General features: G+C 48.7%; 1 protein-coding gene across 1 annotated transcript in view; it reads left to right on the top strand.

The window, feature by feature from the left end:
* LOC124015323 (LIM and SH3 domain protein 1-like) overlaps positions 1-12,666 on the top strand; it is a 42,351-nt gene that overhangs the window by 9,669 nt on the left and 20,016 nt on the right. The window contains exon 3 of the mRNA XM_046330496.1: positions 11,510-11,594. Coding sequence (XP_046186452.1) covers positions 11,510-11,594 — 85 coding nt within the window. The remainder of the gene's footprint in view (positions 1-11,509; positions 11,595-12,666) is intronic.

Raw genomic sequence — 12,666 nt, 5'->3', positions numbered from 1 at the left:
AGTACCCTCCCTTCCCTCACATACACACAGTTAGTACCCTCCCTTCCCTCACATACACACAGTTAGTACCCTCCCTTCCCTCACGTGCACACAGTTAGTACCCTCCCTTCCCTCACATACACACAGTTAGTACCCTCCCTTCCCTCACATGCACACAGTTAGTACCCTCCCTTCCCTCACGTGCACACAGTTAGTACCCTCCCTTCCCTCACGTGCACACAGTTAGTACCCTCCCTTCCCTCACGTGCACACAGTTAGTTCCCTCCCTTCCCTCACGTGCACACAGTTAGTTCCCTCCCTTCCCTCACGTGCACACAGTTAGTTCCCTCCCTTCCCTCACGTGCACACAGTTAGTTCCCTCCCTTCCCTCACGTGCACACAGTTAGTTCCCTCACGTGCACACAGTTAGTTCCCTCACGTGCACACAGTTAGTTCCCTCACGTGCACACAGTTAGTTCCCTCACGTGCACACAGTTAGTTCCCTCACGTGCACACAGTTAGTTCCCTCACGTGCACACAGTTAGTTCCCTCACGTGCACACAGTTAGTTCCCTCACGTGCACACAGTTAGTTCCCTCACGTGCACACAGTTAGTTCCCTCACGTGCACACAGTTAGTTCCCTCACGTGCACACAGTTAGTTCCCTCACGTGCACACAGTTAGTTCCCTCACGTGCACACAGTTAGTTCCCTCACGTGCACACAGTTAGTTCCCTCACGTGCACACAGTTAGTTCCCTCACGTGCACACAGTTAGTTCCCTCACGTGCACACAGTTAGTTCCCTCACGTGCACACAGTTAGTTCCCTCACGTGCACACAGTTAGTTCCCTCACGTGCACACAGTTAGTTCCCTCACGTGCACACAGTTAGTTCCCTCACGTGCACACAGTTAGTATATACATGCCAGGAAAACACAAACTATATTTTACTAACACCCTTGCAACCTTCTCCTCCGCTTCTCAATACGCTTGTCCCTCTGCCCAGAATCCAACCAGGAACACACACACACACACACACGTTCATTTTGAATACTGGAGAGTAGGGATTTTCCCATGAATTTCCTACTTCTCCAGTCGCTCTTAGATCCCGATCTTTCAGAGAGATCATGCGGCTTTGCCTTTGGCAGGATCATCTCTATTCTCTCCTCAGACCTCCGTTCTCGCTATCCCTCCTTCAGGAACAAGGCCCCTCCAGACTGTGTATTGCTCCTCTTTCCATTTCTGTAAACCCCTACCCGTCAAGAGTGAACCCCTACCCGTCAAGAGTGAACCCCTACCCGTCAAGAGTGAACCCCTACCCGTCAAGAGTGAACCCCTACCCGTCAAGAGTGAACCCCTACCCGTCAAGAGTGAACCCCTACCCGTCAAGAGTGAACCCCTACCCGTCAAGAGTGAACCCCTACCCGTCAAGAGTGAACCCCTACCCGTGAACCCCTACCCGTCAAGAGTGAACCCCTACCCGTCAAGAGTGAACCCCTACCCGTCAAGAGTGAACCCCTACCCGTCAAGAGTGAACCCCTACCCGTCAAGAGTGAACCCCTACCCGTCAAGAGTGAACCCCTACCCGTCAAGAGTGAACCCCTACCCCAAGAGTGAACCCCTACCCGTCAAGAGTGAACCCCTACCCGTCAAGAGTGAACCCCTACCCGTCAGTGAACCCCTACCCGTCAAGAGTGAACCCCTACCCGTCAAGAGTGAACCCCTACCCGTCAAGAGTGAACCCCTACCCGTCAAGAGTGAACCCCTACCCGTCAAGTGAACCCCTACCCGTTCCCCTACCCGTCAAGAGTGAACCCCTACCCGTCAAGAGTGAACCCCTACCCGTCAAGAGTGAACCCCTACCCGTCAAGAGTGAACCCCTACCCGTCAAGAGTGAACCCCTACCCGTCAAGAGTGAACCCCTACCCGTCAAGTTAACCCCTCCCGTCAAGAGTGAACCCCTACCCGTCAAGAGTGAACCCCTACCCGTCAAGAGTGAACCCCTACCCGTCAAGAGTGAACCCCTACCCGTCAAGAGTGAACCCCTACCCGTCAAGAGTGAACCCCTACCCGTCAAGAGTGAACCCCTACCCGTCAAGAGTGAACCCCTACCCGTCAAGAGTGAACCCCTACCCGTCAAGAGTGAACCCCTACCCGTCAAGAGTGAACCCCTACCCGTAAGAGTGAACCCCTACCCGTCAAGAGTGAACCCCTACCCGTCAAGAGTGAACCCCTACCCGTCAAGAGTGAACCCCTACCCGTCAAGAGAACCCCTACCCGTCAAGAGTGAACCCCTACCCGTCAAGAGTGAACCCCTTCAAGAGTGAACCCCTACCCGTCAAGAGCAACCCCTACCCGTCAAGAGTGAACCCCTACCCGTCAAGTGAACCCTACCCGTCAAGAGTGAACCCCTACCCGCTTGAGTGAACCCTACCCGTCAAGAGTGAACCCCTACCCGTCAAGAGTGAACCCCACCCGTCAAGAGTGAACACCCGTCAAGAGTGAACCCCTACCCGTCAAGAGTGAACCCCTACCCGTCAAGAGTGAACCCCTACCCGTCAAGAGTGAACCCCTACCCGTCAAGAGTGAACCCCTACCCGTCAAGAGTGAACCCCTACCCGTCAAGAGTGAACCCCTACCCCTACCCGTCAAGAGTGAACCCCTACCCGTCAAGAGTGAACCCCTACCCGTCAAGAGTGAACCCCTACCCGTCAAGAGTGAACCCCTACCCGTCAAGAGTGAACCCCTACCCGTCAAGAGTGAACCCCTACCCGTCAAGAGTGAACCCCTACCCGTCAAGAGTGAACCCCTACCCGTCAAGAGTGAACCCCTACTCAAGAGTGAACCCCTCCCGTCAAGAGTGAACCCCTACCCGTCAAGAGTGAACCCCTACCCGTCAAGAGTGAACCCCTACCCGTCAAGAGTGAACCCCTACCCGTCAGAGTGAACCCCTACCCGTCAAGAGAACCCCTACCCGTCAAGAGTGAACCCCTACCCGTCAAGAGGAACCCCTACCCGTCAAGAGTGAACCCCTACCCGTCAAGAGTGAACCCCTACCCGTCAGAGTGACCCCTACCGTCAAGAGTGAACCCTACCCGTCAAGAGTGAACCCCTACCCGTCAAGAGTGAACCCCTCCCGTCAAGAGTGAACCCCTACCCGTCAAGAGTGAACCCCTACCCGTCAAGAGTGAACCCCTACCCGTCAAGAGTGAACCCCTACCCGTCAAGAGTGAACCCTACCCGTCAAGAGTGAACCCCTACCCGTCAAGAGTGAACCCCTACCCAAGAGTGAACCCCTACCCGTCAAGAGTGAACCCCTACCCGTCAAGAGTGAACCCCTACCCGAGTGAACCCCTACCCGTCAAGAGTGAACCCCTACCCGTCAAGAGTGAACCCCTACCCGTCAAGAGTGAACCCCTACCCGTCAAGAGTGAACCCCTACCCGTCAAGAGTGAACCCCTACCCGTCAAGAGTGAACCCCTACCCGTCAAGAGTGAACCCCTACCCGTCAAGAGTGAACCCCTACCCGTCAAGAGTGAACCCCCCGTCAAGAGTGAACCCCTACCCGTCAAGAGTGAACCCCTACCCGTCAAGAGTGAACCCCTACCCGTCAAGAGTGAACCCCTACCCGTCAAGAGTGAACCCCTACCCGTCAAGAGTGAACCCCTACCCGTCAAGAGTGAACCCCTACCCGTCAAGAGTGAACCCCTACCCGTCAAGAGTGAACCCCTACCCGTCAAGAGTGAAACCCCTACCCGTCAAGAGTGAACCCCTACCCGTCAAGAGTGAACCCCTACCCGTCAAGAGTGAACCCCTACCCGTCAAGAGTGAACCCCTACCCGTCAAGAGTGAACCCCTACCCGTCAAGAGTGAACCCCTACCCGTCAAGAGTGAACCCCTACCCGTCAAGAGTGAACCCCTACCCGTCAAGAGTGAACCCCTACCCGTCAAGAGTGAACCCCTACCCGTCAAGAGTGAACCCCTACCCGTCAAGAGTGAACCCCTACCCGTCAAGAGTGAACCCCTACCCGTCAAGAGTGAACCCCTACCCGTCAAGAGTGAACCCCTACCCGTGGAGGAGACTCCCTCTCCAGGGAAGGAATGCTGGCTCTAACTCCACTCGCGCTGTGTTGTGGTAAACTATGCTATCATCACAGTTTTATGTCTGTCAGCAGCTGATAGACGCCTGTTTGGTTTCACTGAACGCTGCCCACCCAAAGCTGGGCTGAGAATCCCTGTGCCCTGATTGGTCGGCCAGCTCACAAGGGGGATTGCGGGAGATTTAGGAGGACGGACAGATTGGACGTTTTTGTTGCCGATTTGTTTCCATGGAGTTTGAGAGAGAGAGAGAGAGAGAGAGGGAGAGAGAGAGAGAGCGCCTTGGGCAAGCTACTGTCATACCGCTGTTGTTCTCATGACCCCTGGATTCATGGACGCTGCAAACCAAACTTTTAATGGAATCAATAGTGTTTATAGAGGCAGTTTCACCTTGACCAGTCTCACCATGTTCTATAGCAGGCAAATTCAAATCTGGACCTCCCCAAGTCCGTTCCACTGTTGTTTTAGGCCAGGGATCTCACCATACGATGTTATCACTGTACTTAGGTGCCCGTACGAAATGCATTGCGATTCAATACCGATTTTTGATGTTCCAAAAAGATTGCTCTGTGTGTCTGCTGCAGAGAGACGAGAGAGAGAGTGTGGGGGGCAATGAGTTTTGATCTGTCATGGAAATAAGTGCTGAAAACATCTTGGCTCACTGTTTAAAAAGATGGAGAACAAGGTATTGGATGAGAGTGACTGGCGTTTTGGCGCAGGTACAGCCGAGTAGCACTAGCTAACCCCACATTTTTTAATGATTATTTTATATTTACAAATCGCTACTTTGAGTCAAAGTACTACTGCTGATTATCAATCTCCCCCTCTTATCTTTGACTGCGACGCCATTTGGGTGCAATGAATTATCAGGACGGGCAGAACAGAAACCCAGCAGTACTCCGGACCTCCAGGCTCAGATTTGAAGAGCCCTGTTCTCTAGTCACACAGTAGGCAAGTTTTCCTTTCAAATTGTGTGCAACTGTATAGTTAATGATTTAACAGAAGTCAAAACCAGCCATTCGTTCAGAGAGAATAACATAATCCCAGTGTTGTCGCAGCACAGTGGTACTTTCCACAGTTTGCCCAAGTGCTCAGTGGCAGGTCTTGATAGAAACTGAGTTGGTTAAGAACCCAGTCAGTGAAACATCTCAGCCAGACATGTTTTAGCATTTTAGACTCTGTCTAATGGCTTCTGTCGGTCTCCCTGTGTGGACGTCAGTCAGACGAGAATTCACAACGGCTCGGTCTTAGCAGAACACAGAGCTGTCTACACCAGCTCAGTCCCACCGATTTTAAAACCAGAGTTTTACTACCAGATATCTACTCTATAGTACTCTGCCCCAACCTACCTCAGAGTAGCTGCCATTTGACGTTTTGCCTAACCGTGATCCAGGGTCACATCAGGTTTTCTCATCCCATTTTAAGGGTTAGGCTAATTAATTTAGCATTGGGGGGTAAACTGATCCAAGATCAGCTACTTTGTCCTTGAGTGCCCCCTATGGACAGGAGTGGGTGTGGCCTTCCAGAAAGTTAATTTTCCGCCCGCTCCTAGTTCCACTATGCTAATAGCCCTCACTCTCTCCTGGGCAGTGGGTTAGTTTCTGTTCCATCATGTTGACTGTTACAGAGCAGTAGTGTGTGTTTGTGGCTGTCATTGATGAGCAGGGGGAGGCCGTGTGTGACTCCTAACCTCGTTACACTGCAGCCTGACAGAGGAGTGTTGTCAGTTACTGACTCCAGAATCATGCATGTACAGGCATTACATAGCCTTCGTGCGCGCGGCACACACGTTCTTGTATGTCTAACTTTGTAACTTTGTGGGGACACACAATTCAGTCCCATTCAAAATCCTGTCTTCCTTAACCCCAAACCTAGCTCTTAACCCTAATTCTTACACTAGTTCTAACCTTTCACCCCAAACCCCCTAGAAGTAGCATTTCACCTTGTGGGGATAAACAAAATGTTCCCGTTTGTTTGTTTACTATTCTTGTGGGGACTTCTGGGACAAACGAGTATAGTTAAACTCGTCCACACACAAACTGCACACCAATACAAGCTCAAACACACAATGGGTATCGGGTATCTGTGTGCCAGCTGCACACTTGTCTCTGTTCCACGCTGCAGCAGCCTAAAGCACAAAGGTGTTCTGTAGAGCACACGCTGGCCACCGCCACAAACCAACCAGACACACCCGTGTCCCCAAACAAAACCTACAAACAATCGGTTTATCCGAGCCGCCCGGTCACACTCCTCGTGCGCTAAGGAACGGCGCCGCAGGCTACCACAGGATGCTGCTACCAAACGTAACGCATGACGATGGCAAACTGAGGCTTCAGCTCTCTCAGCCTGATCGAAGCTGCCACTAGCACGGCCAACCGCCACATTTGAATGGGATCTGAGAGCAGCACCCTCTCTGCCTCTTCAGGAACGTGTGTGTTTGAGCATACTGTGCTGTGTGTGCGCTTGCGTGCTCGAGTGCAAGGAGGGTTGCATGTAGCCTAGCCGTTAGAGGGTTTCCAGTACGAATCCCGGGTCCGACAGGAAAAATCGCCCAGGACGTGAGCTGGCAACCAGAAGGTTGCTGGTGTCAAATTCTAGACGCCTTTGCCTGCCGTTGTGCCCTTGAGCAAGGCCATCGACCCCCACACAACAACAGCTCGGTGTGGCAGCCCCCCACACCTCTCCAAAAACCTGTGTGTGTGTCTTTCGGAGGGGTTGGGTTAAAAGCAGAAGTCACATTTTGGTTGGTCCTCGTGTGTAATTGACCAGGAAAGTAATCTTAATATCACACAGAGCCTGTAAAGTGCTCTGTTCAGCACTTTCACAGTACTATGGGCTCACACTTCCCCTCTGCTGTTTGAGCTGTGTGTGGGTTTAAAAGTGCTTGTTAATTAGTTTCTCATTCCTGGTAGTAGATAATTGCACCGTGTTCTTCAGAAGGCCTCTCTACATAAGTTTAAATTGTAATTCAATGTGTTTACCAGGTCGTCAAGGAAACACAAAACATATTAGCTAACTGGGATACCCCGAGGCATGGAGAGGGGGGAGATTGTGGTCGTCCCACCCCCTGGGGCATGCTGGGTAGTGGAGTCCATATGAGCAGCTAGATTCAGTTTTTTTTTTTTTTCTCTCTGTGTTGACCTGAACCTCGTTGTGCTTCTCGTTGCCTTCAGGACAACTGAGTGAACTGGCAGGCAGCATAAGGAGGAGTGCAGCTGAGTTTAGCAGGAAAAGCTCTGGTGTATAAAAACATACTTGTACGCATCACTTACACACTTACACAGATCAGGAATCAAGCAAGTCTGCAGTACGGGGCTTTTGGAATTGTGCCCGGTGTGTATGTAGAATGTGTTTGGGTCTGTGAAGCATGCTTTTGAGGCAGAGCGTTTTTCAAGGGCAGTGGGAGGTGGGACTGGCTGGCTCGGTTCTGTGTGTGTGTGGTTGACCAGACCAGAAATCCCCCAAAAACCCATTCAAGAAGAGCTTTGTGTTCATGCTCTGGTGGAGGAGAAAACCATGACAATTTTCCCTGTGATTGTGTTTCTCCCTGGCCCTCTCTCTCTCCCTGTGTTGCATTCTGTTACTCTTCCAGTTGTCCTCCATGGGGGGGGACAACAGGCATTTAGTAACCTTGAAAGAAACAGCTCCCCACAATCCATACCCCCCCCGCCAATCACCTCTGTTGACGGTGACAGGGGCCCCATAGAAACAGACTTTTTGTGTTCTGTTAGACATGTCATCTGTCTGCAGGAGTTCCTAATTCACACTGGAGACAAACTCTTAACAACGATTTGATTTGATTTGATTTGATTTGACTGAGGGTTATTTGAACTGCCTTGCTTTCCTTAAAATCCTAGCCCCCTGAAAGTCAAATCTGGACCTCGAAGCCAGCTCCATTGCTTTTTTAAAAGAATTCCCCTCTCACCAGGGACTGTTTTTATTTTTACTATGTTCTACATGTAGAATAATAGTGAAGGCATCAAACCTTCACTATCAAACCTTCACGCGATGGAATCCTGTAGTAAACAAAAGTGTTAAACAAATCAAAATAAATGTTATACTTGAGATTATTGAAATAGCCACCATTTGCCTTGACAGCTTTGCACACTCTTGGCCTTCCCTCAACCAGATTCACCTGTAATGCTTTTCCAATAGTCTTGTAAGGAGTTCCCACATATACTGAGCACTTGTTGGCTGTTTTTCTTTCACTCTGCGGAGCTAACCCATCCCAAACCATTTCAATTTGATCGAGGTCGGGGGATACGCCATCACTTTCCTTCTTGGTAAAATAGCCCTTACATAGCCTGGAGGTGTGTTGGGTCATTGTCCTGTTGAAAAACAAATGATAGTCCCACTAAGCCCAAACCAGATGGGATGTTGTATTGCTGCAGAATGCTGTGGTAGTCATGCTGGTTAAGTTTGCCTTGAATTCTAAATAAATCACTGACAGTGTCACCAGCAAAGCAGCGCCCACACCATAACACCATCACCTCCATGCTTCATGGTGGGAAATACACATGCGGAGATCATCCGTTCACCCACACTGCGTATCACAAGGACACTGTGGTTGGAACCAAAAATCACTCATTTGGACTCCAGACCAAAGGACACATTTCCACCTGTCTAATGTCCATTGCTTGTGTTACTCGGCCCAATCAAGTCTCTTCTTATTTATGTCTAGTAGTGGTGTCTTTGCAGCAATTTGGCCATGAACTGATTGGCTCAAATGCATGAAGAAGGACAAAAATTTTCAGGCTGTCTCCTCTGAACAGTTGATGTTGAGATGTGTCTGTTTACTTGAACTGCGAAACATGCGAAACATTTATTTGGGCTGCAATTTCTGAGACTGGTAACTCTAATGAACTTATCCTCTGCAGCAGAGGTAACTCTGGGTCTTCCATTCCTATAGCGTTCCTCATGAGAGCCAGTTTAATCATAGTGCTTGTTGGGTTTTGCGACTGCCCTTGAAGAAACTTTCAAAGTTTTTGAAATGTTCTGTATTGACTGACCTTCATGTCTTAAAGTAATGATGGACTGTTGTTTCTTTGCTTATTTGAGCTGTTCTTGCCATAATATGGACTTGGTGTTTTACCAAATAGGGCTATTTTCTATATACCACCCGTACCTTGTCACAACACAACTGATTGGCTCAAATGCATGAAGAAGGACAAAAATTCCACAAATTAATTGAATTGAAATGCATTCCAGGTGACTACCTCATGAAGCTGGTTGAGAGAATGCCAAGTGTGCAAAGCTGTCATCAAGGCAAATATATTTTTATTTGTTTAACACTTTTTATTGGTAACTACATGATTCCATATGTGTTGTTTCATAGCTGTGATGTCTTCACTATTATTCTACAATGTAGAAAATAGTAAAAAATATTTTAAAAAACCTGGATTGAGTAGGTGTTCTAAAACATTTGATCGGTAGTGTGTATTATCCACATTTAAAATACAGTTTAGCAATCTGCTATGGCAATAAGGCTCCTAGGCGATTTCATTGATCATTTTCCTATTTCAGATAGGCCTAGTTTGGGTGGGTTGTCATTTTATACAGTGGGGCAAAAAAGTATTTAGTCAGCCACTAATTGTGCAAGTTCTCCCACTTAAAAAGACGAGAGGCCTGTAATTTTGTTATATACCCTTTGTTGGCAATGACAGAGGTCAAATGTTTTCTGTAAGTCTTCACAAGGTTTTCACACACTGTTGCTGGTATTTTGGCCCATTCCTCCATGCAGATCTCCTCTAGAACAGTGATGTTTTGGGGCTGTTGCTGGGCAAAACAGACTTTCAACTCCCTCCAAAGATTTTCTATGGGGTTGACATCTGGAGACTGGCTAGGCCACTCCAGGACCTTGAAATGCTTCTTACGAAGCCACTCCTTCGTTGCCCGGGCGGTGTGTTTGGGATCATTGTCATGCTGAAAGACCCAGCCACGTTTCATCTTCAATGCCCTTGCTGATGGAAGGAGGTTTTCACTCAAAATCTCACGATACATGGCCCCATTCATTCTTTCCTTTACAGTCGTCCTGGTCCCTTTGCAGAAAAACAGCCCCAAAGCATGATGTTTTCACCCCCATGCTTCACAGTAGGTATGGTGTTCTTTGGATGCAACTCAGCATTCTTTGTCCTCCAAACACGACGAGTTGAGTTTTTACCAAAAAGTTATATATTGGTTTCATCTGACCATATGACATTCTCCCAATCTTCTTCTGGATCATCCAAATGCTCTCTAGCAAACTTCAGACAGGCCTGGACATGTACTGGCTTAAGCAGGGGGACACGTCTGGCACCGCAGGATTTGAGCCCCTGGCGGCGTAGTGCATTACTGATGGTAGGCTTTGTTACTTTGGTCCCAGCTCTCTGCAGGTCATTCACTAGGTCCCCCCGTGTGGGTCTGGGATTTTGCCCACCGTTCTTGTGATCATTTTGACCCCACGGGCTGAGATCTTGCGTGGAGCCACAGATCGAGGTTGATTATCAGTGGTCTTATGTCTTTTTTCCTAATAAAAGCTCCCACAGTTGATTTCTTCAAACCAAGCTGCTTACCTATTGCAGATTCAGTCTTCCCAGCCTGGTGCAGGTCTACAATTTTGTTTCTGGTGTCCTTTGACAGCTCTTTGGTCTTGGCCATAGTGGAGTTTGGAGTGTGACTGTTTGAGGTTGTGGACAGGTGTCTTTTATACTGATAACAAGTTCAAACAGGTGCCATTAATACAGGTCATGAGTGGAGGACAGAGGAGCCTCTTAAAGAAGTTGTTACAGGTCTGTGAGAGCCAGAAATCTTACTTGTTTGTAGGTGACCAAATACTTATTTTCCACCATTATTTGCAAATAAATTCATTAAAAATCCTACAATGTGATTTTCTGGAGAAAAAAAATTCTGTCATAGTTTACAGGCCTCCTCTTTTTAAGTGGGAGAACTTGCACAATTAGTGGCTGACTACATACTTTTTTGCCCCACTGTACGTTACTAGGTGGTATTGGCTGTATGTGTAAATCTAGCTGTAACATCACACAACCATCCATCCTTATGCGATGAAGGTGTAACATTCTGGCAAATGAATGACGATATTTGTGAGGAAGAGCGAGGCGACAGACTGACCTTGATTTCCATCTGATCCTGTAACCCCCCCTGCATACGTGTAGGCTGTATGATCCTGCTTGGCCTGGACTCCAGGGAAGTCACCTGATACCTCTCGTTCATATTGGCTGCTAACGTGAATGACTTTCAGTTCAAAACGCAGGCTTAGAACTCTTGTTCGTTTCTGTGCTTAGTACAATCTACCAAACAAAAAGTCTACACTGAAAATGCATCACCATTTTATGGCTGTAATTACAGCGGGTTAAAAGGTGTGTGTGTGAACCACAGTTCTAGATGGTGTGAATGCCCTGTGCTAATGTTTTCCTCTCCTGTGTGTTTTTTTTATAGACACTACCCCAAGACAAACTTTACCTGCGTGGCCGACACTCCTGAGAACCTTCGCCTCAAACAGCAGAGCAAGATGCAGAGCCAGGTACCTACCTACTCACCAGAACACAGATAATCCCGGTCCACAGGTCTCATAATGCCGTCAGTGTGGAAGTAATTAAAGATGCTTACGAAGCCTCATCACTGATCCTCATATTGAAATGTCTCTATGATGCTCTAATGACCTATGACGCTCTAATGACCTATGACGCTTGGGCCTATTTGTGGAGACACTCCTTTTAAACTGCTAGGATTTATGTGCATTCTCTCTCTCTCTCTCCCACATGTTTGCGTATAGTCATCCTCCATTTATCTCCATCTTCCTGCTCTGTTCTCTGCCTGTGTCATCGCTGATGCTCCTCTACTCATGGTTCTCCTTTTCCTCCTCTTCGGTGTTTTCCCCTCCCACTGTTCTCCTCTCTTTTGTTCATTCATATTTGACCACCTCCAGACAGAAAGTACCCCCCAGGCCAATAGAGCGCCCCCCTCTTTATGACGAAGATCCTCTGTCTCCGCTTCTCTCTTTTTTTGCATTCCTCTCATTTCCTTCCTCTTCAGATTTCACTTATTTTTCACCACCCTCCTCCCTCTTCCTGTGTCAGTGCCTTCCTTTCTCTCCTCTCTCCCTCTCGTAAACTATTGTAATGAGGTGTGACGGACCTCCCTACCCTGCTACCATAGCAATAGGGTTCCCGTGGCAACACTGCAGGCAGTGGTGAGGGGGACAGAGGAGAAGCGGCCCCGGTTCCCCACACGCACCCTCAACTTCCATTCGCCGCTCGCACACACTCAAATGATGAGCTAGCATGGACACGGGTACACACACACGGATGTACAGTAGCTAGTTAGACGGACACACACACACTTGGATGTTGACGGTTTCCGAGACACACGGAGAGTTTGACTCCGAGCCTATTTCCTGTCTTCTCCTCTAATAATCTATGACAGGGCCTCTGTGCTCCGGCCAGACACACAGTATATTCAGGAAACATCTATGGGATTCTCACAAAGGGCCCTTAGTCAGCCACAATTACATGGAGTATTCCCCACACACACACACTTACACAACTCGAACACGGCTACATTTAAAAAATACATAAATCCTTTAGCATATATTA

This window comes from Oncorhynchus gorbuscha, linkage group LG26 (genome assembly GCF_021184085.1).
Source record: "Oncorhynchus gorbuscha isolate QuinsamMale2020 ecotype Even-year linkage group LG26, OgorEven_v1.0, whole genome shotgun sequence".
Classification (NCBI taxonomy): Eukaryota; Metazoa; Chordata; class Actinopteri; order Salmoniformes; family Salmonidae; genus Oncorhynchus; species Oncorhynchus gorbuscha.
Note: the sequence above shows the minus strand (reverse complement) of the source record. Positions and strands in the feature narration are given on the sequence as shown.